This window comes from Amia ocellicauda, chromosome 19 (assembly GCF_036373705.1).
Source record: "Amia ocellicauda isolate fAmiCal2 chromosome 19, fAmiCal2.hap1, whole genome shotgun sequence".
NCBI classification, from domain to species: Eukaryota; Metazoa; Chordata; class Actinopteri; order Amiiformes; family Amiidae; genus Amia; species Amia ocellicauda.
The window spans coordinates 919832-946186 of record NC_089868.1 but is presented as its reverse complement, the minus strand read 5'-3'; the positions used below and the strand labels follow the sequence as shown (position 1 = coordinate 946186).

General features: G+C 42.2%; 2 protein-coding genes across 2 annotated transcripts; both read left to right on the top strand.

The window, feature by feature from the left end:
* Positions 1 to 333: 333 nt before the first annotated feature.
* On the top strand, positions 334 to 7220 carry dnttip2 (deoxynucleotidyltransferase, terminal, interacting protein 2). Its single transcript, XM_066692650.1, has 7 exons — positions 334 to 433; positions 1714 to 3755; positions 4223 to 4361; positions 4609 to 4704; positions 4893 to 5057; positions 5973 to 6082; positions 6924 to 7220. Exons 1-7 carry the CDS (start codon positions 359 to 361, stop codon positions 7018 to 7020), a joined length of 2724 nt encoding a protein of 907 aa, XP_066548747.1. The 5' UTR covers positions 334 to 358; the 3' UTR covers positions 7021 to 7220.
* A 938-nt stretch (positions 7221 to 8158) lies between these two features.
* paox1 (polyamine oxidase (exo-N4-amino) 1) lies at positions 8159 to 19162 on the top strand. Its single transcript, XM_066692651.1, has 8 exons — positions 8159 to 8507; positions 10930 to 11085; positions 12130 to 12571; positions 14289 to 14482; positions 15623 to 15863; positions 17401 to 17513; positions 17779 to 17936; positions 18834 to 19162. The coding sequence occupies exons 2-8, from the start codon at positions 10938 to 10940 to the stop codon at positions 18960 to 18962; spliced, it is 1425 nt and encodes a 474-aa protein (XP_066548748.1). The 5' UTR covers positions 8159 to 8507; positions 10930 to 10937; the 3' UTR covers positions 18963 to 19162.
* Positions 19163 to 26355: the final 7193 nt, after the last annotated feature.

Sequence of the window (26355 nt, the reverse complement as noted above, 5' to 3'; positions counted from 1 at the left end):
GCTGGTGGTGACATGCATTTAGTAAAGGAATACTAGTATACTGCAACATACTGCAAACTTTCATTTCTTCTGTGAATGTACATTTACATTTACATCAATAATCACATTTAAACATAACTAAGCCGATTGTTAAGATTTATTTTCTTAGTTAAATGCTAAGAATATTATACTCGCCGAGATCCAGCTATCAGATCTCATGAAACCTATCAATAATGACAGTTTGGTGGTGGTTCACTTTGCAACCTAGACACACTATCGACTCTATCTGTGTTCGAGTTGCATGTGGATAGATTGGTCGAGTCTTTTCCCTCACTTGGCCCCAAGCGGAAGTGGATGCAGCGGGAGGTGAAACGGCAACATGGTGGCGACCAGGAGCGGCACGCGCGTGGAGTCTCCCAGCAGCGCCGCGTCGGTGCAAGCGCCCGCACGCGCGGTAAGTCCTTGCGTCCCGTCGTCGGTGTGTATATTAGCGCTGGCGCGTTTGGGATATACACTAAATGCGATATGTTTGCTGTTCATCTAAATGTTAAAAATATGCAAAACGTAGCTGTTATATGATGTCTGTTTTTATGATTTGATTGTTTAATTTGGTCTGTCGTTTAAACGTGAAATCAAGCCTGTAGTTTAGGGAGAAGGCTGTGTGTTAGTGGTGGAAAAGGCATCCTATCATGGTGGTGTGTAACTGCATGTTCAAATATGGGCACCACGTTGGCCTTCTTGAATTAAACAGAGGAACTTGTGTGGCTTTCGCTGGCGAGCGGTTTTTATCATACGTCGTGCTTTCTGTTTTCAATCAGTCAGGTAGTATGAGTTTAGGTTTAAGTATTATTAAAAATGGAGCACGCAGGAATTACATTTATGTTTAATGACTAGGAAGTAGAGGAATGCAAACATGCCCTCGATGTAGCATACACCAAGTTAGTAAATACTATGAGGAATTCGACGGGAATGTAAATTATAGCCTACACTGTAATGTATTAGCCAGTACCTATGCATTTGGAGGAAAGTAATAAGATAGATGAAAGTTTGTTTTCGTAACATTTATTTTTTGGGACCATCTGTTAATAATGCCTGGAAACTGCTTTCTCGTTTGTATTCTTTTTTATATTGACGTTTTTTGCTTACCTAAATTAAATTGTAATACTTTTGCTTGCATGTGTCATTGTTACATGTATACTTTTAAGTACATCAAAGCCGGTCCTTCCAATGTGGATTTTGTCATTTTCTGCTTGTGAATTGTTTGATTAGTAGTCAGTAAATGTGCTTATATGATTTGAGGAGGTGGTTGAAGCAAGTATTTGTAATAGAATGCATTGAAGGCTAACAATTTGACCAACTTGAGAGCATTGTGGGAGTTTGTAGAAGACCGATATAAACCCCGGTCCTGGAGGGCCACAGTGTGTTGTACTGTTTTTTTTCTGCATCGAGTCTCCGACTAAGCCATTAATTTACTAAATGTAACCTATCAACTATTGTTTCTAGGTTCAGAACTTGCACTGTGTCCCTCCAGGTCCAGGGTTTCTAACCATTGTCTTGGAAAGATCAGTAGGTCTCCTCTGCTATAGCATCTTCATAATTTAAGCATGTCTGGGAGATTCCAGTCCTGCAGGACTTTTAGGTATCTTTCAATTAGCAATGGAATTAAAACCAGGAACCTCTGTTGCCCTTCAGGACTGGAATTAAGGTCTGCTCCTTTTTTCTTCTCTACCCCAGGAGGTCTCCCCAACTCATACACCAGCCCGGAGGACAAGGAGAGCAGCGATGAAAGACTCGCAATCGGAGGCCAACAGTGACTCTCAGCATGATGATGCAGAGGACCCGGGTTTGGGTGATCTTCCAGGGCAGCTGCCGAGCTCCACTGCCAAACGCATCGCAAGAACCGCAAGTAGGCAGCCACGCCGGCAGGGTATGGGGTCCGCAAATGAGGCCGAGGTTTCGGAGGCAGAGTCCTGCTCCTCTGCCGTGTCTGCCTCACGGGGCAGCCGCAGGAACCGAGTTCTCCTGCGGGATCTATGGAGACCGGAGGAAGCTGATGTCTCGGAAGCAGAATCATGCTCCTCCTCCGTGTCTGCAGCCACCCGCAGATCTACCAGGAACCTCCGTACCAGGGTGTGTGAGCAGAGCCAGGCCTCCACTGAGCGCCCAAATGAGGAAGCGGAGATCTCTGAGGTAGAATCCTGTTGTTCAGACACGTTAGGGATGAAAGCCCTCGGAACTCGGAGAGTGACCCGGAGTCGGCGGAGTGTTGCTCCTTCCGGTACTGCACCCAAGCCCCCTACTGAAGACGCCGAGCTCTCCGAGGCAGAATCCTGTACTTCCGGTGTGTCCGGTCTGCAGGGTTCGGCCCTCCGCAGATCAGCGAGGACGAGGAAGGGGAAGAATGTGCTTCCTCTCCCTGAGTTTCTGAAGGAAGAGGGCAACACATCTGCCACCTCGTCTGTGTCTAGTCCCCGCAGACGGACAAGTAGAGCTTCCAAACTGCACCAGGAGCTGGAATGTGCAGATGTAGGAAGTCCGAAAAGAGCCACCCTCAGACAGACCACTTCCAAAGTCACCCAAGAGGAAATGGTCATATCAGACAGCGAGTCTGACATTTCTGTGACCTGCCTTGTCCCTGGGAGCCCTGCTTCCAGGAGAGGAATGGACATCAAGCCAGTGGTGGCCTCCAAGTCCCCCAGCAGTAGTCGTACTGGGTCAGGGAGCAGTCGCCAAACAATGTCACCCCCTGGGATCATTGCTGAGGAGGAGGCAGAACTCCCCTCATCTCCTGCTGCTTCTCCTAGTGTTCCAGTTGGGGCTGCAAAAGTAAGTGAGGGAGAACAAACACGGGAGAGCAAACTTGTACAAATAGTGGCATCCCCCAAAAGGACATGCCAGTCCCCTTTAGAGCTTGCCTGCCCAACTGAAAAGCCCACCACATTGAAGGCAGAGGAGAGAATGGAGGAGGAGGCATTGGAGAAAGTAGAGGAGGTGGCATTGGAGAAAGTGGTGGAGCAGGAGGCATTGGAGAAAGTGCCGGAGGCAGATGAGAAAGTAGAGGAGGCGGCATTGGAGAAAGTGGTGGAGGAGGAGGCAGAGGAGAGAGTAGAGCAGGAGGCACTGGAGAAAGTGGCAGAGGAGGAGGCACTGGAGAAAGTGGAGGAGAGAATGGAGGAGGAGGCAGAGGAGAGAGTAGAGCAGGAGGCACTGGAGAAAGTGGCAGAGGAGGAGGCACTGGAGAAAGTGGAGGAGAGAATGGAGGAGGAGGCAGAGGAGAAAGTGGAGCAGAGAGTAGAGGAGGAGGAAACCATGGAAATGGTGGAGAGGTCAGTGGCAGATGAGGGACCATGTAGCACTGCACAGGAACCACAGTGTGTGACATCCGCTACTGAAACATCACTAGCTGTCAGTTTGCTTTTGAGTAGTGGTGAGGATGAGGACGAGGGGGAGAGTAGTTTTCCTGAAGCCGGAGATGAGAAGGAGGGAAGCGCTTCAGACAGTGACGATGAGGCAGGCCCATCCACCTCCCAGACCAAAACCCAGCTCAATGAGAAGCACTCTGCGCTAGAAGACGATATGTTCATCATAGACACTCGGCCAGGGTTTCAGACTGATACAAAGTATTACCTGGATGCAGAAGGGGAGGACGAAGCAGAAGAGAGCGAACAAGATGAAGTGAGCGATAAAGAAGTAGACCAAGGAGAAGAAAGTGAAGAATTCATAGACGAAGAAGATGATGAGACTGAGATTCTGTACAAAAGCAAAAACCCAGCTTTGTAAGTATCAAAGGCTAAGAATGTAACTTTCTCTTCTGTTACTGTTTTATTCTTTTACTGTTTAAAGTCTTTACTGTTCTCTGAAGCCCTGGATAAGTGTGTGGCTGCTTATTCCAAGGCTTTGAGATATTCCAGATATCCGTTTACAAAAGAAAAAAGTATAGTAGTAGTGTGTCAATTGCTTAAAAAAAAAAAAAAAAATTGTATATATTTGGGCAATCTTACTTGCCTTTTCCATGTTTCTTGAGAAATGTAATTGTGATTTTACTTTATCCTTTACAGTTCATATTATATATATATATATATATATATAAAAACAAAAGTAGGGTTGGCCGATATGACTTAAAAATAATCTCTATTTTTAGAAGTTTGGGCAATACATGATATGGTCACATGGTTACTTCCACCAAAACGTGCTTAGAAACGTGTCTGTACCCAGTTTGTAACGGTGAACATGTGTCTCCCAGGGCTGATCTCTCAAGCAGCATTGATCCAGGGCTAAATATGAAAGAGTTTGGGGGACTGTGTGTTAATCTTGAAGGTGGAAAAAAGAAGGCAGTCCCTAATCCCCTAAAGAAATTGAAGGAGAAACGCAATCAGGATGAGGTAAATCAATGAGTTGAATTAATGTGGTTGTGTGTACATTTCACTTGTTATAAAATTGTCATTGTCGGAAATCTATTTTGGTGATATATTGTCTTACAACTGAAGTATTCAATTGCAAATCCAAAAATAATGATGCTCTTTTAAGGCTTGATAATGTAAGTGTTTGAGAGGTTAAAATACTTGATTTGATTAGGTTCTCCCCCTTTTTTAATGTGTAATGGTTTTCCTGCATCTGTTGTGTTTGCAGCTTTTAAAGAACAGCGTGATCACTCCAGATTTTGAAAAGAAAGATGCTGTACCACCATACCAAGAATCAAAGCGTCAGCTCAAGCTGAAACGCAAGGTAAAGGCAGCGTGCTTTTTTATTTTTCTTGTTTTCTTGTTTCTTCTTTTGAACCTACACTCAGTGGAGACTTGTCTCAGTAAATGCTGTCAATAACTTGCCAAGATGATTCCCTAAAGTTTCTGCCCCAGCCTATATGTTTTGTTTTTGTGGATTCCTTTTTTTATGGTTTTGTTTAACACCCACAGGAAGAAAAAGCCAAGACCACCGGAGATGGCTGGTATAACATGAAGGCCCCTGAACTGACTGAAGAGTTAAAGAATGATCTAAAAGCCCTAAAGATGAGGTCAGCTATGGACCCCAAACGATTTTACAAGAAGAATGACCGAGAGGGATTCCCTAAGTATTTCCAGGTAAGCAAACGGCCCTTGATCTATTGTGTCCATTTTGTTCCACTTGCATACACACATCTACACCCCTTAACCTGTAGCTGCCAGAGTCTGAATCTTGAAATTACGATTTATGGAAGGCATTACTCAGTGAATGGAATTTGAGTCACCCTCTATAACTATTAATGGCTCAGGTTTGTGATCCGATTCTGTCCTCACAGACGGTATTGAGTAAGGGTGGCTGATAACATTTTCCTTCCTGGAAAATACAAGTACTGTGCCCTACGTCAAGATTCTTATTCTGTTCTATTCGCGGCTTCTCGGTCTAGTGTTTCAGGTTTCGCTCCCTACTGCTCATTGTTTATTATAGCGTTTTGGTGTTATTTTCCTGTGAGCTCCAGTGTGTTGAGTATATTTTTGTTTCACTGTATTTATTAGCATTATAGTGTAGTTTGTTTTTATCATAAACGTTATTTATTAAAGTATGTAAGTATTAAAGTAGTAATGTAAAATAAAATTAGATTTCATTTGCATTGTTTTCTTTGTTCTAACTTTTTATCTCTCTACTGAATATGATATGTAGGATGTAGGAATGTTAAAGGGTTAATGAAAAACATTTTGGTTCATTTTTTGTATTTCATTCTTCATATAATTAAATTGTAAAGTAATTTCAGGTGTTGAAACTTCATAAATATTTTCTAAATCTGATACCTAGGAATGGTTTTCTGGGATATTTATCTGGAGTTAATTATCAATGTTATTTACTGCAGTGTTGAATGAAAAGGTATAACTCAGTCCACACACATTTCAACATGCTGTTTCTTGACATCCTGATGGAAGTGTTTGGAGTGGCTGGTTTGAACTCTTCTGGACCGTGCTGTGGTATTGTTCTGTTGCCTAGGTGTCCGATTTGTTTCTTGTGTGTTTTGTATGTGTCAGGTCGGTACGGTAGTGGACACCCCTGTGGATTTCTATCACGCACGCATTCCGAAGAAGCAGAGGAAGAGAACGATTGTGGAGGAGTTGATTGCAGACGCTGAATTCAGGAGGTTTGTATTGCAGCTGAATGTGAGCCTTAAGGTCCACTACATGGTTCTTTAAATTAGAATTGGTAGTATTATCATTTTAAGGCAAAAATTTATATTTTCAGGTTAATAAACACAATCTCACAATGACTTGGTTATCGGGTCAATACCTTAACCAAGACTAAAGCCCTGCACGGACCTCAAATCTAGGCCCTGGCCTGGCCCTGGCCCGGCCCTGGCCCAAGATGCTCAGTCCCCAGCCCGGCCCTTGTCCGACAGCTGATCACAATTCTTGGCCCGAGTCCGACTGGAGCCTGTGTTTTTGTTTTTGTTTTTGTTTTTTTTCCATTACACAGCCTGTTGCAGCCATTAAAATAGTTCAGTTTTGTTTTTAATGGAAAAGTATTTCGGAGCATTTTGTGTTTGTTAAAGTTCTTGTTTTTTAAAGCGATGACCAAGCGGCCAGCGGCCATGTTGTGATGGGTTGTAAAACGTCTTTCTGTTTGTTTTACCATCATCAACTTCTCATAGTTTATTTTAATTAATTAATGTCTAAAAAATATGAAAAGGAGGAGGAGCCTAAAACAGGCCTGATGCCCTGTGTGTGGTGCCCCATAGTGTGAACTATGACGTGAAAATTGGCCTGAAGCCCGGCCCAAGGGGTGTAAATAAGTCGGGGCCCGTCGGGCTGAAATGCAGGGCTCTAACCAAGACCATCCTATCTGTGTAGATGTTGTATATAGTTAGTGTATTTAGCAGATGCCATTATCCAAGGCTAACGAGACTGTAATATAAATAATTAACAATATTATACTGTACTTATACTGTACTGCAGAAAATAAAAACTAAAATGTCTTTGTTTCAGTTACAACAAGAAAAAATACAAGCAGATCCTAGTGGAAAAAGCCGACCTCTCCGCCGGGAAAAAGAATCGCAAGAAGAATAAATTTCGCAAGAAGTGATCCCAGCAGCAATGGAGCATCCTGGTCAGTTTGTTTAGAGAGATGCAAAGGACTACTCTGCTGTAGTTGTATTAATTTCTCTTACAAAGTAATCTAAAGAGTGCGAATGTCTACATTTTATCTCGATAAGATGAGGTATGATAGAATATATAAATATATATATGCACAATAAATCAGCATTTTTTTAACTGCAAATCATATTACCCTGTACTCATGTCTTTTTTTTTTTATTAATGCCAAAGAATACATTTATTTCTCATTTGTATTTGTTTTTTGGATTCAGCAGAGAAACAGTGTAAAGCTTAACTATAAGGAAGATGTATTCAAAGGAACTGTCGCAGTGATGCTTAATATGGAAGGACACATCATTTGGCCCAAAGCATTGAGATCTAAGTTTTTGAGCAGCACCCAAAGGATTTCAAAGGTTGATAAAATAATTGCAAGAATGAGTACAGATTAAATCAGGAGCAATAGAGAGCAGGGGGGTAGCAATTTGATCATTCCACCACGAGGGGGCGTTGAAGTTTCTTACTCATGTAAGGAATCCACTGGATGATGAATCGGTAAGGTAATTTGGTAATCAAATAATCTAGAGAAATAGGTGATGGAGATGCAGAGGATCCCCAGGGCTAAGCGATGGAATTTATTTTTTCAAGTCTAACATTATATAGGCTACAGAATAATCATCAATCTAGATAATGTTGTGAACTATAAGTCTCCCTGGATAAGGGTGTCTGCCAAGAAATAAATGTGATGCCCCTTTGTCATGCCTACTTCTGTGCCTTTGCTACAGACTTCTCAATACACAGAAAGATGGGCAATTATACACAGGCCCTGTATAAGCCAAATCATTATTTGGATAAATTCAACATTGTTGCTGATCAATACTAGCATTTGTTAGTTATAACTTAGTGGCCATGGATTTGAATGCATTTAACAACACAAAACAGATAAAAGGTGAACAATGTATGCTAAAACAGACATACAGTATATTTCAAATAAACAATTCAAAGTCGAATGTTTAATTTTGTTCATGTGTTTGCAGAATGTGTTCACCTTGTTCTGGAGGATCATCAAACAGATGCAGATTGTCTTTTGAAAAACATGTATTTCCACTTCAAAGTCACCTGACACCTGTTCGTAACTCTTAGATCTGTTTGTAGCATGTTATTCACCACAGCTTTGAATCTGTGATACTGTGAGACCAGGTATTACTCCAGTTATATACTTTATTGTATAGAGATCAGTGACCTGAATCAGTGTTGTCTACTATTAATAGTTTTATGATGCATCGCTGTTATTACAGAGAATTCCTCTCCCGTTTTATAGCCTTCACACACACACTAATTCATATGAAATCAGGAAGTACATGACATATTATTGCTCAACAGAATGAGGAAATTTAACTGTCAAACTGTTTCAGCTTAGGGCTGCACTTAGAAGTGTCTCCAGGGCTGTCTACAAGTTTACGTTAGACTGTTATTGAGGTAAGAAACGGAGAATATCCTTTGTTTTGTTGTGTGTGTATGTAAATGTAATATCTTTCATTTCTAACATTTTCTAGTATTATATACAAAGCATCCTGTTATAGTTTTTTGGCAACTATAGTTTTACCATGTAGTTGTTTACTACAAAATGCACATACATTAAACCTGAAAATATTTTCAAAATGTATGAAAGTTAAGTTCAATTCATTTTAAGAGAGTCCTAATCCTCCTTGTTTTTTGTGTAAATGGGGAAAAACGTATATTTAAGAATCTTTTCCATATCCAATCTTTTATTTACATGTTACCTGTACAGAAATTCAATCTTGCACTTAATTTAAGAACTTATACATGTTCATTAGGAAACTGTTTTATTTATAAGCATGTATTTTGTCAATTCAGAAATGGACAACTATTTTTGCAATCCGACTTAATATCCAATAGTGTGCTCACTCTCCATTTTTTTTATTTTTTTTTATTTTTTCTTAAGTAATGTTACGGAGGTGTGTTGCACTGAGTGCTCGTTATTGTGTGGAACTTAGTCGCAGCGATTCCTGGTTATTGGCTGATAGGATGTTACGTATTAATAATAATAATATTTTGAACTTGGGGGAATTTAGGTGTTTGGCACAATCGATTCCCTGCCCCCCCCCTGGACCTCACTTCACGAGCACCTACCACACACCCCTCCCCCCCTGCCGCTAGACCTCACTTCAGCAGCACCACATCCCCACCCCCCCATGAGTTAATTGCTCACAGATTCCCTGTTTGGCGTCTCTGTACACATTCTGGACTGGGGCAAGAGCGGCACTTTGTACTGTCAAAAACAGGTATTCAGTTTTCCTGATTTCTATAAATAAGCAGCTAAAATGTGCATCGGTTGTCGTGTGGACTTCTGTCAACCTCGCCTCTAAAATATAAAAGTGCACACACACGACCGGGGGGTCACGGTTCCATAGCCTGTGTTCACCTAGAAACTCCTACGTCAGGGGTGGAAACAAATGATTTCCAATGCAGACGAGTATGGCTAGCAGTTGAACAAATCGAGAATTGTGCATCCTCACCCGTTTCAATCACAGGCACCCACCGACATAGATCTGTGATTGACAAGCACCAGAAACAGTGTCTAGTTTGCATATATAATGTTGGTTGAGGTGTGATTTTTCACTGGTGATATGTGGTTGTGAAACAAAGATGTTTGATTCCAAATCTGCCTGATTTCATGGAGATTTTGACCTATGTTTGAGTAAATGAATGAAATAGTAAGAATCATGCATTTCAGGTCTCCAGTTGTCAAAATCTTATGGGGGAACCCCAGACCCCCCACCCTGAATTACCCAATTGCCTTTGCCCTCATTTTTCAACACTAATTTTGTGCAGTTCACAGTGGAACAAAGGAAAATGGGAAATACTTGAATCTAATAAGACACAAAATGCGATTGTTTCGATATGTTTATCTATATGACTACAATAATCTTTAACAAATAAAAATGTAAGTGGTCTGAAACTGTTTTAATACGAATGTATAAATAAATGTATATATTTTATTTTGGTACTTTGTCAAATGAATGTACTAAATATAAGCAACGGGGTATATTAATAATTCACAGAATGTGTGTGTGTGTGTGTGTGTGTGTGTTGGAAAGGGTCATTTGAAGGTGTGACACCCCCCCGATGTCTGGACCTTGACTATACCTTGACTGTGAAATTTGGAGCCTGACACAAAATAGACTACTCTTGACAATATATTTATTCTGCTATTTTTGTTTTGTAAAGACAAATATTCCCATTTATTACATATTATTTAGAGATATTCCCATTGGGGCACACCGAATGGAAAGAAAGACAAAGATGATAGATATTGATCATGATAAACTCTGCCAATTCACATTCAAAGTATTTTAGGCTCTTAATATTGTTAAAAATGTGTTTTACAATACAGTGCACATACGCTGAGGATCACTGCATTGTGACATTATTTTGTATTTGAATCCTTTATTAAAATGACAAATACTTCTACTCAAATATGAATGGTACATAGCCTTTATAAGCATGTATCCTATGCAAAATATATAGTTCCTAAGACAATAGAAACCATGAAATTGGTATTTCTTCCAGCCACTGCTTGTTTATTTTTTTTTACAAAACATGTCTGTCTTTTGAGCACATTTGTTATCCCAATAAACTTTTTAAACATTTAAAGGCATACAGCAAATAATTCTTAAGAAAAAAAAAATAGCTTGAGTTACTTGTATCTGTTATTACCTGTTATTATCTGTTATTATCTCTGCCATGCACTGATTGGATGGAAATACATCAGAACTTGTCAGAGATTGTATAACGTTGCTGGTTTTTTTTTTTTTTAATACATGAAAAATAAGTTTAGCCATTTCAATGTCCAGTTCAGTTTTTTTCTGTTCTACAGCTGTCAATATGATGATAAATCCAAGGATTGTTGTGGTAGGAGCAGGGGTGGCTGGGATAGCAGCTGCTACCAAACTCGGAGAGTGTGGCTACAGTGATGTATATCTGCTTGAAGCAAATGCTATGGTTGGAGGGAGGGTTGCAAAATCTCAGCTGGGTAAGTGGGCAATATATGCTATGCTTTTGACAGAAATACAGGGAAAACATGACATTTGTGTGTATGTATATAATATATATATATATATATATATATATATATATATATATATATATATATATATATATATATATATAATGTATACACACACACACACACACACACAGTACTGTGCAAAAGTTTTAGGCAGGTGTGAAAAAATGCTGTAAAGTAAGTGCTTTCAAAAATAGATGTTAATAGATTATATTTATCAATTAACTAAATGCAAAGTGAGTGAACAGAATGAAAATCTACATCAAATCCATATTTGGTTTCAGATGTGCTGTCCAAGCTCTTTTGAAACAGGCTGCATTTCTTACTTTACAGCATTTTTTCACACCTGCCTAAAACGTTTGCACAGTACTGTATATAAAGTAAACAATTCCTGCCCTTTTTTGGATGAAGTACAGTGGCACTGCAGTAGTCAAGGTTTTCTGAAACACTATAGAAGGGTTTTCTTGGGGTAATATCTTGTGATTACAGACATTTTACTTTTAAAAGCGATCATGCTGGGGGAGTCAGTTTCCAAACACTTTTCTATTAGTCAAGGCATTAAAAAAATATTTTCTACTGTATAAAGTGAATTATCTCCCTGAGCCAAACGTATCTTGAACATGGAACTAAAAAGGTCACTAGTAACTACAAAATGTTCATGAAATCCCTGCACTTCAAAATTCTTACTAGAAAGGTGTATTCACAGAAAGTGCTCAAATTCTGAACTAAAAAAGTTTAATAATCACAGATGCAGTCTTGGGTTTTAAAGTATTTTCAAATATTATAGATTCTATGCACCTCTATTTATCAGGGTCACATGTTTGAGATCTTCTCAACCTGTGAAGGAGAGTTTTTAAGTTGAATAAGTCATGAACAGGTGCATTGCTTGAGTTGATTTGATTACAAGGTGTCACGTTAATGCAGAGGAGGGATTCCCATCTCTGTAGTACTTGCATAAGAATGCATAAAAATCCAAGTCTGGGTGGATGGAAATATATATTTTTTTTACAGGAAAGACTTGGGTTGATACTGGAGCTCAGTACATCCATGGAGCTTCGGAATCAAACCCTGTTTACTGCTTGTCCAGAACATATGGGCTTCTGGAGGGAGTGCCACTACAGGAAGGGGACTGGAGTGTCTTCAGTGACAAGAGAGGAAGAATGGACACAGACTTTGCAGAGCGCGTGTACAGCCAGGGAGAAAAGGTCATATATCAAACGTTCAGCGGCGTCGTGGGGAAAAGCATCGGAGGCCATTATGTCGAAAAGGTGCAGGAGATATTGGAGGGATGGTGTGATGATGACCCAGAGGTAAAGGACCAGGTGCAGGGGCTCCTTAGCTTGGTTGCCAAAGACTGCCTTACAGAAGTTGGTGCCAGGGACCTCCACTCTGTTGCTCTTCACTCCTGGCAGTTTTTCCAAGATGACACTGGAGAAGATCTCAATATTGAAGGGTACTTGAGTCTTTCCTCCTTAATCCATGTTTCTGTCATGTAAAGATGGAGGAACCCTTATGCCAGTGTAACCGGGGCTCGTTCGTGCCATAATGAGCCTGTTACAAAGTGACGTAACCCCTCGGTAAAAGTAGTACAGTGTTAAGCTTCACGTGGTAGGAGGCCCGGCCTTTTAGCGTAGAGGGCTTAAGGCTGTACTGCGCTGGAGCCGCTGCGGTGTGGAGAGATTGGAGGGGCGCCGGTGGTGCGCGGCTCGAATCCCGGGCGGGGAGCTCTGACCGCAACGGCTACACAAGCACTGCAGAGGTTAATCGCAATCCAGCATGTTTTGTAGGTCACTCTTAAATCTTCGATTCATACATGGTCTTGGAGACTTGAGAACATTTCATTATGGACATTTAGAACAAACACCTGAATACCTCTTATCTCTCCAGGAGCAGTTAATCAACATCTTAGCATGTTTTCCCAGTCTTTAGACATTGGTGAATTTGGGTGTTCTGTAAAACTACCTAAATAGGGACTATTCTGAGCCATGGCTGGGGATCCTCTATACAATGAGCTTGCTGATTGCAATAGTAGTTGATACAATGTCTTACTAAAAAGGAAGATTGAATGATGAGGATGATTGGTTTTAGGACTTGGAGAGTCAAAGGTCTTCGGCTTTCATTCCATTTCTTAGTGACTGCATTGAACACCCTCTTCTTTCTTTGTTTTTCATCAGTATAATCTGTCTTTCTATGAAGCACTTGTTCTAACCATGCAGTGCTACAGTCTTTATCCCTTGCAGATGTGAAGTTGCTGTCGAGGACTAGTGAGTATCACTGGGTTAGGTTTTCCACTTTTAGAATAAATACATATTTTCTCCATAGTTACTTATTCACCGATCAGCCATAACATTATGACCACTGACAGGTGAAGTGAATAACACTGATAATCTCGTTATCATGGCACCTGTCAGTGGGTGGGATATATTAGGCAGCAAGTGAACATACAAGCAGGAGAAATGGACAAGCGTAAGGATCTGAGCGACTTTGACAAGGGCCAAATTGTGATGGCTGGACGACTGGGTCAGAGCATCTCCAAAACTGCAGCTCTTGTGGGGTGTTCCTGGCCTGCAGTGGTCAGTACCTATCAAAAGTGGGCCAAGGAAGGAAAAGCGGTGAACCGGCGACAGGGTCATGGGTGGCCAAGGCTCATTGAAGCACGTGGGGAGCAAAGGCTGGCCAGACAAGCTACTGTAGCTCAAATTGCTGAACAACTGAATGCTGGTTCTGATACACTGTGTGTTCTGACACCTTTCTATCGCAGTTTGCTGTGTATGGGGCTGTGTAGCCGCAGACCAGTCAGGGTGCCCATGCTGACCCCTGTCCACTGCCGAAAGCACCTACAATGGGCACGTGAGCATCAGAACTGGACCACGGAGCAATGGAAGAAGGTGGTCTGGTCTGATGAATCACGAGTTCAAGGTGTTGACTTGGCCTCCAAATTCCCCAGATCCAACGCGTCAGGGCTGTTTTGGCGGCAAAAGGGGGACCTACACAATATTGGGCAGGTGGTCATAATGTTATGGCTGATCAGTGTATGTACAGCATACTGCAAGCAGTCATCCCAAGGATCTTTTTATTTATTTATGACTCACAGGAAAAAGTATGACTTGCATGCTGACTGACAGAGAGATGCCGGGATTGTCTTTTATTATAATAAACATTTTCTGCAGAAATATGTTTCGCTTAGTGGAGAGGCTGCTGGAGGGATTCCCCAAAGACAAACTGCTACTGAACAAGCCAGTCAGACTAATCGAATGGGATGCTTCTTTTAACTCGGAGGATGAGAGGCAGTACCCCGTGCGGCTGCTTTTTGGGGAAGAGGAAGAGATGCTCGCAGATCATGTTGTGGTCACCATCTCACTGGGTAAAGACCTCCTAAACTAAGCATGTGGGCCAATGGTTCTTATTCACACTGATAATAAAGTCAAAGTTGACCATTCACCCATTTTCCAATTTTTTCCCATTTTCCTAATCCAATGTCCCACATTATACTAATGCCCCATTGTACTGATCATCATGCCCCAACATCCCCAGAGTGGATGACACATTGAGGGATGCTGATTATTAGTTGTCCAGAAATGTTCACTTCTGACTCCTTACAATGTATATTTCAATTAGCAATTGATTACTTCCTGGAAATGACAGGTGATTTGACTTTTTATCCAAATAACGAGTTGAATTAAGGCCTAAAATTACCCATCCCTGCCATATATCCTATTAGTATATAATCAGTTATCCTGTCAGTATACTAATGGAAGGATATTCAATGCCTTGGAAATGTTCTTAAATCCTTGTTCTTAAATCCTTTTGAAGAACCTTATTCTGGATTTGCTTTGACTGTTCCTTCGTCTTCATGATGTAGTTTGTGTTAGGAATTGTACTAACCAACAGTGGGACCTCCCAGAGATGGGTGTATTTAACCTGAAATCATGTGACACCTTAATTGCACAGAGCTGGACTCCATTCAGCTAATTACTTGACTTCTAAAGTCAATTGGTTTCACCACAGCTCAATCAGGTGTGTCATAGCAAAGGGGGTGATTACTAATGCATTCAATTATTTTCTGTTTTGTATTTGTAATTAATTTAGAACAATTTGCAGATTATATTTTTCACTTTGACATTATGGACATTTTCTCTGTTGATCAGTGGCACAAACTCCTGATTAAATTCATTCTGATTTCATGTTGTAACACAATGAAATGTGGAAAGGTCCTAGGGGGGTGAATACTTTTGAGAGCCACTGTATGCTCATCTTTATGTGATTTCTTCCACCAACTTCCTTCAGTGTTTCTTGATCTCACCATTTTCATATAAATGGGGCAAACCACTATTATTCTCTGTGTATATAATCTAGTATCACTCCTTTACATGTGTATAGCTTAATCATTATCATCATAAAACAACAGAAAATCCTAAAACTAAAGTCAACAGAGTGTCCCCTGGCTGACTGTCACATTTTGATTCCCTCAAAGTGTCTGAAGAGATGATCTGGTGTTTTCTAGGCTGTTTGAAATCACAGGCCTGCTCCCTCTTCAGCCCCCGGCTCCCAGAAGACAAAGCACAGGCCATTGACAAGCTGCAGTTTGGCACCCTCAACAAAATCTTCCTGGAGTATGAGGAAGCCTTCTGGGATAAAGACGTGAGCAAGGTCAGCCTGCTGTGGGAAGGAGAGACTCCTGCCTCCAACCCCAATTACTGGCTCAGACATTTCCACAGCTTTACTGTGATGAGACCCCAAGAGAGGTAAGCAGCAAAGGAGAGTCGAAACATTTCTGTGATGTCACCGCTCTGGTCATCTGATTGGTCAAATATACAGATTTACTAGCTATAAGAAGCTGATTGGAATTAGTTTTATAAGTCTATGAAAAACTGGATTATTGTGAAAGGGCAAGGATTTGTTTACATAACCACAATTCAAATTCAGCAGCCAAGAACATTTGTGATTATTATGTCACAATCTTTTTCAAGTAAGTTAATTATAGTATTGCACATCATATTTGCAACATCAGTTTAGCTTTGAAGACAATGCGCTATAAAATCAGTCAGTCTTTGAAAGACAATGGAAAAAGTGTGTTTTTTCATAAAACTAAGCAATATGAGTCACAAGAAAGAGATGTCCTGCAATTTTTTTTTCTTCAATATTTGCATTAATATTTTAATTATACAGTCATATATTTTAAATGGTCAGTGCATTTTTTTCTGTGTTTTATTTTGTATTGCAATATACAGTTTCTTCCCTGATGATGCTCTGCCAGGCCTGTACTGCAGCTGTCTTTAGTTCCTGCTTGTTCTTGGGGCGTTTTGCCTAGTCACGTCATCAATAAATACCAGTTCCCTTGGCAGCCATACATGCCCATGCCATAACATGAATCACAGATGAGGTGGTATGCATCGGATCATGAGTAGTTCCTTCCCTTCTCCAAACTCTTCTCTTCCCATCATTCAAGTTGCAAGTTGATATTTGTCTCATCTGTCCATAGGATATTGTTCCAGAACTGTACAGGGTTCTTTAGATGTTTTTTGGCAAACTCTAATCTGGTCTTACTGTTTCTGGGGCTTACCAATATTTCCCCAAAATGAGTTTGTGACTGCTGACAAAAGCAGCAGGATGAATTCTGAAGTGTTTAGGGCTATATTATTTGCTCAGATTCAGACAAATGCTTCAAAACGCATTGGATGGTGCTTCACAGTGCAGCTGGACAATGAGCCAAAGCATACTGCGAAAGCAACCCAAGACTTTTTTAAGGCGAAGAAGTGGAATGTTCTGCAAACTGAAGGCAAAACACCCCAAGAACAAGCAGGAACTAAAGACAGCTGCAGTACAGGCCTGGCAGAGCATCACCAGGGAAGAAACCCAGCATCTGGTGATGTCTGTGGGTTCCAGACTTCAGGGAGTCATTGACTTCAAAGGATTTGCAACCAAGTATTGAAACTCACAATTTAATTCATGATTATGTTAGTTTTACTTTTGAGCCCCTAAAATTGGGGGGGAACGCCGTTCACCCAATTTGGATATAACTACCCTCAAATAAAAGATGAAAGTCTAGCACATCTTGATTGTTTCCTTTCATTGCATTCATTTCCATTGTGGTGGTGTACAGAGCCAAAATGATGACAATTGTGTCACTGTCCAAATATTTATGGACTGAACTGTATATGCATTTCTTTTTAGGCAGGTTTAAGTTAGTGGAAAACAATGTACAATGTTGTTGTCAGTGAGTCTGACCGATCATTGAGATGGCTGTTGATTGTAACCTGTGACTGGACTGTGGTGGTTTAGGTTTGGAAACATCCTGATTGCATGGGTTCCAGATAGTGTAGCAGAGCTGATCGAGAAGATGACTGAGGAGGACCTGTCAGGGGCAATCACAGAGCACCTCATAAAATTCACACGTGAGTAGGGCAAGAGGGAAAAAGCAGTGCGTTTCTATTAGTGTCAAGAGTAGTATTGATGCTAATAATACAGTTAAAAACAGCAATATATACTGTAAGTCATTTCAATGTATATATAAAAAAGACATTTGTATTTATGTGGTTCTATGTGCCACTAAGAATAATAATATGTAAAAAACTGTAAAATAATCTAATTATCAGAAATATTCCTTATAATGAATGCTTTGACTACACTAAGCCCAATCTTTCTCCTCTGTCCTCCCAGGGAAACCCTCTCTTCCTCCTCCTAAGAGGATTTTGCGCACCCAGTGGCTTAGTAATCCCTTCACCCGTGGTGCCTTCACCTACCTCTCTGTGGACAGCAGTGCAGCGCTGATGGACACACTGGCCCTACCTCTGTGTGGCAGGGGGATCCCTGATCAGGTGGGTCTGAAAAATGTTGCCCCTCATTGGGTCCTCTGTAATTCAGGAGCTCCCTTTCACAAGTCCCATTCACATTAGCATCCTCAAATGGGTCGACCCTACCCAGGTTACAGTATGATGTGCACACTCAAACTATCATTTCAGTAAGCAGGTTAGAGTGCACAATGCATTTTGTCTTGTTCTGCCTGGGTCAGTGCCAGGTCCACCCACTTTGTGTAGGTCCTTTCACAGAGAAATTATAACCAGCGTTGCTAAAAAAGTGTGTGATAACCTGGGCTGGTGTGCTAGTGCGAAAGGGGCTATAGTGACAGGGTTAACTGCAGCAATCTCAGGAAGATGGAACACTGTTTCTGTAAAATAACTTGAACATGTAATTTTAGCCCAAATATGAATTTGTAGTGATGTTGTCCAATAAGAAATATTAAAATAAAATAAAAAATGCAATTATGCTACAAAACTATGAATTGTTGCCTAATTTAAAAGAATGGCTGAAATAAAAACAGTGGTAACATAGGTACTCCTGTAAAACACATTAGTGAACTATATTGCCAGTTTGTACAGACATAGGTACAGTATATTAAAAGCATGTTGACTATAGTTTTTCAACTATACACTCTGGCCACATTACCGTATAACTTAATATGTGTTTCTTTGAGGTTAAAGACATAACTTGAGGCCCAAGTTGAGCTGTAAAGTTCAGACAGTGTTGTTTCCAATCTGAACTATGTCATATATGACTGTGTTCAACATTCCCTTTGTGCTGTGCATGCCAGATCAAGATGCATGCTTCTTTTATTCTAACCTCTTGGACCTTTCTTTTTCTGAACATGGATATGAAAGTCTGTTTTTCCTTGAATGTCCTTATAAATCTGTTTTTCTTTCTTGTTTGGATTCCAGAAACTGCAGATTTTGTTTGCAGGAGAGGCCACCATCAAGAGCTCATACAGCACAGTACAGGGAGCCCTGCTGTCAGGCCACAGAGAAGCAAAGAGGCTCATTGAACATTATGGTGGGACTGTGCTTTAGAGTTCCCCTCAGACAGAGGTCAAGTGTCACACTGCACTCCATTGCTTAATTACCCTGCACAGAAATAATAATAATAATAATAATAATAATAATAATAAATAATGATATTCATTTGTATTTATATTTTTTGTTGTTGTTTGATATTACAAATATGTTGAATTTACGGCTTACTTTCTGCTAATAAATTGCAAGTAAAACCACAGTTCTCCCATTCAAATCTCTAAGCTAAATTAAAACTACTGCTGCCCCCTAGATAGCTGAGGTGAATGACAACTTTCATTATACAATGAAGCTGTGAACAGCATTGTCAAAACCATAGATATAGAATTCTAGATTGACACTTGTCAATGCTTTATTAAATAATTACATGAATTATTTGTACAAAATTGAATGTAAATCTGTGATGCACAATAATTAAGTACTTACTTAAATGATTGGCAATTCTATTTTTTAAAATAACTAAAATATAAAAATAATAAATCATCCAATTACATTGATTTCTGCAGGGTTTGTGAAGAAAGGTGGTGGCATTCTTGTAGCGCAGATTTGTGCAGAGCTGCGCAGATCTGTGGAAATTTGCGTTACACGAACACTATCAGCGTTTTGTGATCAGATGCGTCTCATGTCAGACAGCGCAGTCTCAAGCAGCTGGCGCAGCAAGTTGTGGGATACGCGAACATGATCCAGTTTATTGGTAGCTGAATTCTATGACTCCATGACTCCATGACACAGTAAATAGTAAATTATTCAAAACTTTAAAATACCAATATTGAAGTAAAATTCCAAACCGGTCCGTAAATGAATACCGGTATATCATTTTTTACGGTATACCGCCCAGCCCTAATATATATATATATATATATATATATATATATATACACACACACGCACGCAACATACAAACATACGTCTTTTTCTGAATTGACAAGTTCACTTGAGACCAGTAATTCAGTCTAATCAGGACAATTGGCTGTGGTGACTATTCATTGATTAAAACAGGCCTTATATAAAGATTAAATTTCAGTTAGTATAGTGGTTAAATTGCACAACTGTGAGTCTGGTATTGTGGGTTCAAATCCTGATGTATGGATGATGTTTTCTATGTATCTATCATATTAAGACTAAAATAAATTAATATGTAGGACTTAATTTAACAACCAACAACAAACACCTCTAGTGACAGACGGACGTTGAGAGAAAGATTGATTTAGATTTTTAACAAAGCCTTTATTAAACCAAAAACAGTTAGCACTAGCAAACAACATGATAAAAAGGAAAACAAGAACCTTAAACTACCCCCCCCCCCCCCACACACACACACACACTTCTCAACCGGGCTCCATAATAGTGGAAAAACACTCCATCAACAATATCACACACTGCTCCCCCAACACTCCACTGCATCTCAAAACCCCCCAGGTTATTCATCATCTGATAAAATCTAAAGTCAGTCCTCACTCGGCACCTGATGAACACCCTAAACACTTCCAGCATGTCCTGTCCTGCCCTCCCCTCAACCTTATTTCTCCTGCTCATGTAGATGGCCATCATAGCCAGGGACGGTGTCATAGCCGTGTCCAGGGACAGTGCAATGTGGTCCAACAGGGGCTCACGAGAGGGACCCTGTTTAAAAGCAGGGCTCACCAGCTGTGTGGGGAATGGGTCACGAGGGTCTGGGAACACTGTTCCCTCAAACAACTGCTCCAGCAGCAAAGTCTCCTCTGCTGGCAATGCTGTGCGTAACAGCAACAGTATCCTGGCAGCACAGTGCTGGGATCGCAGACCCAGCACTGTGGCCAAACTGTCTGCACTACACCAACCTTGATGATCCCTGTCCAGCAGATGATGCAGTTGAGTAATGCCTTTAGCAGTCATCATGGCAGGCAGGCCAGGCAGGCCATCACAGGCAATCCACAGACATGGGGTTGTGCAGCAGCAGCTCCTCCAATAGCCAGTGTAAGGAGCAGTCCCCCCGGGCCCTCTATACCTGCATGAGGCAGGTCCAGCTGAAGGGGGGTGGCTCAGCGCAAGCAGGGCACAGGCTACAGGCCTCCAGGCCAAGCTGCCCAGGCCGTACAGCAACTGCTGAATAGACTGAAGTCTAAATGCTGCCGCACAGCTGGCCAGGTGCGTGAGACCCTGCCCGGCTCTCTTCACGGGGCAGGTACAGCATCCCCTGCCTCAGCCAGTGCAACCCATCCCAGAAGAAGCCCAAGATGATCCTCTGCACCTGTGCCAGCAGCCCTGGCCATAATGACAATGTGAAAAGTTTATTTGAAATCTTTGCAAATTTATTAAAAATAAAAAACAAAAAAAGCACATGTACGTAAGTATTCACAGCCTTTGCTCAATACTTTGTTGAAGCACCTTTGGCACCAATTACAGCCTCAAGTCTTTTTGACTATGATGCTACAAGCTTGGCACACCTATTTCTGGCCAGTTTCTCCCATTCTTCTTTGCAGGATCTCTCAAGCTCCATCAGGTTGGATGGGGAGCATCAGTGCACAGCCATTTTCAGATCTCTCCAGAGATATTCAATCGGGTTCAAGTCTGGGCTCTGGCTGGGCCACTCAAGGACATTCACAGAGTTGTCCTGTAGCCACTCCTTTGTTATCTTGGCTGTGTGCTTAGGGTCATTGTCCTGTTGGAAGATGAACCTTCGCTCCAGTCTGAGGTCCAGAGCGCTCTCGAGTAGGTTTTCATCAAGGATGTCTCTGTACGTTGCTGCATTCATCTTTCCCTCGATCCTGACTAGTCTCCCAGTTCCTGCCGCTGAAAAACATCCCCACAGCATGATGCTGCCACCACCCACTGTAGGGATGGTATTGGCCAGGTGATGAGCGGTGCCTGGTTTCCTCCAGACATGACGCTTGCCATTCAGGACAAAGAGTTCAATCTTTGTTTCATCAGACCAGAGAATTTTGTTTCTCATGGTCCGAGAGTCCTTCAGGTGCCTTTTGGCAAACTCCAGGCGGGCTGTCGTGTGCCTTTTACTGAGGAGTGGCTTCCGTCTGGCCACTCTACCATACAGGCCTGTTTGGTGGAGTGCTGCAGAGATGGTTCTTCTTCTGGAAGGTTCTCCTCTCTCCACAGAGACACGCTGGAGCTCTGTCAAAGTGACCATCGGGTTCTTGGTCACCTCCCTGACTAAGGTCCTACTCCCCCGATCGCTCAGTTTGGCCGGGCGGCCAGCTCTAGGAAGAGTCCTGGTGGTTACAAACTTCTTTCTTTTTTTGTATGATGGAGGCCACTGTGCTCATTGGGACCTTCAATGCTGCAGACATTTTTGTGTGTCTGTGCCTCAATACAATCCTGTCTCAGAGGTCTATAGACAATTCCTTGGACTTAATGGCTTGGTTTGTGCTCTGACATGCACTGTTAACTGTGGGACCTTATATAGACAGGTGTGTGCCTTTCCAAATGTCCAATCAACTGAATATACCACAGATGGACTCCAATCAAGTTGTAGAAACATCTCAAGGATGATCAGTGGAAACAGGATGCACCTGAGCTCAATTTTGAGTGTCATGGCAAAGGCTGTGAATACTTATGTACATGTGCTTTTCTTGTTTTTTATTTTTAATAAATTTGCAAACAAACTTCTTTCACGTTGTCATTATGGGGTATTGTTTGTAGAATTGTGAGGAAAATAATGAATTTAATCAATTTTGGAATAAGGCTGTAACATAACAAAATGTGGCGTTGTGAATACTTTCCGGATGCACTGTAGTTAAAAGACTGTCTTCAGACCTTGAAAGTGTCACAGAACTCCAGACCTTATATATTTATATAAAAGCCCAGTAGTATTAAGATTGCCCACTATCATTAAAAACAACTGTCGGTCCAAGCCAACCCCTCCAACCCTGCGCAGGAGTGACAGAGCCAGGCCTCTCCAGCACGCACAGCTCAGGGGTGTACAGCAGCCTCTGTGCTGCCTGCAACCTGAACGCAGTGACCCGGGAGGGGACGTCAATCAACCCCTGTCCCCCCTCATCACGGGGCAGATACAGGACAGCTGGTTTCAGCCAATGGTTTCCACTCCAGAAGAATTTAACCAGAGTCTTCTGCACCGACTCCAGCAGCCCTGGGGGGACATCCAGACACACCAGTCTGTGCCAAAGCATGGACGCCACCAGATTATTAATCACCAGGACCCTCCCCCTGAAAGAAAGGTGCTTCAACAGCTACTGCCATCTCTGCAATCTCCCCGAGACCTTCTGCAACACCCCCTCCCAGTTCAGCCGCATGTAAGCCTCCGTGCCCAAATACACTCCCAGCACCTTCAGTCCCACTCTGTTCCACTCCAGCGCCTGCGGTAGAACAGGAGGCACCTTCCCCTGCCAACTCCCCACCAGGAATGCTCCACTCTTAGCCCAATTCACCCACGCTGAGGAAGCTCTCTCAAAAGCCTGTAAACAGGACTCCAGTACAGTCACGTCACGGTCATGAGTCACAAAAACATTCACGTCATCAGCATACGCCCTGGCACACAGTATGTTTGATCGCTCTGAACCACAGTGCCCACACACTCTCTCAATCGGCTGGCCAGAGCTTTGGAGAGGATCTTGTAATCGTAGCACAGCAGGGAAACAGGGCGCCAGTTCTTCAAATCACAGAGGCCTCCTTTCTTTGGCAACAGTGTCAACAAAGCCCTGGGGCAGCTCAAAGGAAGCTCCCCCAGTGCCACACACTCCTGAAGCACCTGGAGCAAGTCACTGCTGAGACACTGCCAAAACTGTTTGTAAAACTCAGCAGGCAGACCATCCATCCCTGGTGCTGTGCCAGGGGAAAGCTGGCAACAGCGTGATGGGCGTGTCCAAACCCCGCCGCTCATCCTCACTCAGGTTGGGGAGACCCACCAGCAGCTCTTCCCTCATCTCTGAATCACAGTCCTCAGTACGGTACAAGTCAGTATAAAAGTCCACAGCAGCCCGCCACAGCTCCACAGGGCTGGAGACCTCTCTGTCCCCGTGCAGCCGCAACATCAGAATTTGTTTCTGTTCCACAGCTGTCCTCTCCAAGCCGAAGAAGAAGGCTGTGGGAGCTTCCATGTCTTTCAATTCCATAAATCTTGCTCTTACTAGCACCGCCTTGACCTTCTCCTACAGTTTTTTCGTGCAGGGCTGACTACCTACGATGTCGGAAACCAACTAGACATCAGACAGCTCTCCATCATCCTCCTCCTCCTCACAAACACACATCGCCCTCTCCTCCTCACCCTCACCCCCCTGCCTCCATGGTCTCCCCTGTCTGAGAAACTACCTCTGATGCCAGGGTCTGGCCACGACTGGAAATCAGTCCCACACTGCCTACACCCCTGGCCTCAGTGCAGGGAGGCTGCGCAACTACAGCCCGAGGGCCGCCACTGCCGCTCCCTTCCCCCAGTTCAGACTCCCTGGCTGTGGCCGCACGTTAACCCAGCACCACCACTGACCAGCGAGCCAAGACTCTGCTCCCCCAGAGCCACTGGTTGAGAACCCCCACAAACCTCAAGGGGAGCCCCCACCGGACCCCATGTCTCATCCTCTACCACCAGTGCCACGTTCGCCTTCATTTTCTTATTCCAGAGGGGGGTTTCACCCTAGTTACAGGGAGGAAAAACAGGGGAATCAGACACAGAGGTCACCATGGGTACAGAAGGCAACTCCACCACAACAACCCTCTTCAGGCATGTCCATCACCGCCACCGCCCGTGTCTCCAGACCCCCTCCAGACCCCCAACCGGCCCCCCTGCCCACAGCAGCATCACCATCTTCCCTGGGCACGGATTGCAGTTTAGGACATGCACTTTACATATGGCCTATTTCACCACAAAGAAAGCATTCCAATGTATCGGAAGACATAAAAAAAAAAAATCACACACTCCTTCCCTTCCACAAATAACCTCCAGGCCACACTTAAGTCCAGCTCTGGATTATGGGGCAGCACAAACACCTGTCTACGAAAGGAAAGCACATGCAGAATGTCAGGGTTCTTACAGCTCAAAGAAATCATCATAATGGGGGACATTATTTTTCCATACCTGGCCAACTCCCGCTGTAAGACAGCATCAGGGACAAAAGGGGAAACATTAGATAAAATATTTTTTTTCAGTGGAGTCGAGAGAGGCATTGCTGACACAAAAGCACCATCAATACTGTAACGAAACCTGTCCTAGTAAGGTTGTGTTCTAACTGGATTTGACAGAGTATCGTGTAGCTGCCACCACCTTTGGTTTACCGGGACGGTCCAGTTGAATAACCCTGGAAGCTAAAAGGAGTTATGTAAAGGGAGAGTGAAAAGCCAAGAGGAAATATATAACCAAGTCTTTTTAATAACCAATTAAATAAGCTGGGTACACAATGTGCAATTTAGGCAAATAGAATAACAAACACAGTATCACTAAACAATCCATCAAAGGTCAATATCCATTAAACAGTAAAGTTAATTTCTCCCTCAAATCAGTCCTCATACATATGACCAATTATTGTAATAAAACAGCAATTTACCTTCATTAAAGAAATACTAAAATAAAACCATACAATAAACACCAATGTAAGTGAAAAGAAACTACAATATAAAAGTCAGATAAACCATACAATAAACACATCAATATAAGTTACCACAATTCCAACAGCAATTTCAACTATAAAAGAACCCAATACAAACTCTTCAATGTAAAGCCAAATTTCACAACAAACCCAAAAAACTGGTTAATTGCTGTTTTAGATTAATTGATTGGAATATAGCTAATTGGATCAGCACAATCCAATCAATCACTTGGCCCTGTTACACAGACTGATTAATAGCAGTATGTTTAAGTCTAATCCATAAATTCATAAATTAATTAAATAAACTGTTACTATGGGCAAGGACTTGTATAAAACCAAGTTAATACAATGAAAACATTTGATCAATTACACATAATTCCACAAACAAACACATATAGATTTAAAATAGAGCCTCCCGTCAACTGAACAGCTCCCCCCCCAGAATTTGGTACAGCACACAGCACAAAGTTAATCTAAAAACAAGCAGCCCCCTATTATCTACACACAAACCAACCCAAGCAATGTTAGCCGTAGAAAGTCTCTCGTGTGTCTTCTGAGCACTGCTTATATCCCCATCTGCTCCCGATATAACATCCCATGCTCAGTCCAATTAGGGTTAATAAGAGCCAATTAAATCAGTGACAGAGCCGACTGGCTCATCACAATACTAAAACCTTCCTCCATTATTTTGTTCAAAAAAGAAAACACAACAGTGGCTTTATTCATTCTGGAAGCAGACAATGTTAGAATACCCCCACAATCTTACCTACTGCCTCCTCCACCGAAACCCCATAGCAGGAACACACCTGAACCCATGTCTCCGTGACCCCCCCCAGTGTGAGAGCCCGTGCTGGGCCTACACC

What these genes read in the sequence shown, in the direction of transcription:
- dnttip2 (XM_066692650.1), top strand. Translation starts at nt 359, where the DNA reads ATGGTGGCGACCAGGAGCGGCACGCGCGTGGAGTCTCCCAGCAGCGCC. An exon ending in TGCAAGCGCCCGCACGCGCG is followed by an intron (nt 434 to 1,713) that starts GTAAGTCCTTGC and finishes TCTCTACCCCAG; the next exon opens with GAGGTCTCCCCAACTCATAC. An exon ending in GATTCCCTAAGTATTTCCAG is followed by an intron (nt 5,058 to 5,972) that starts GTAAGCAAACGG and finishes TGTATGTGTCAG; the next exon opens with GTCGGTACGGTAGTGGACAC.
- paox1 (XM_066692651.1), top strand. Translation starts at nt 10,938, where the DNA reads ATGATGATAAATCCAAGGATTGTTGTGGTAGGAGCAGGGGTGGCTGGG. An exon ending in GAAGATCTCAATATTGAAGG is followed by an intron (nt 12,572 to 14,288) that starts GTACTTGAGTCT and finishes CATTTTCTGCAG; the next exon opens with AAATATGTTTCGCTTAGTGG. An exon ending in GCAGGGGGATCCCTGATCAG is followed by an intron (nt 17,937 to 18,833) that starts GTGGGTCTGAAA and finishes TTTGGATTCCAG; the next exon opens with AAACTGCAGATTTTGTTTGC.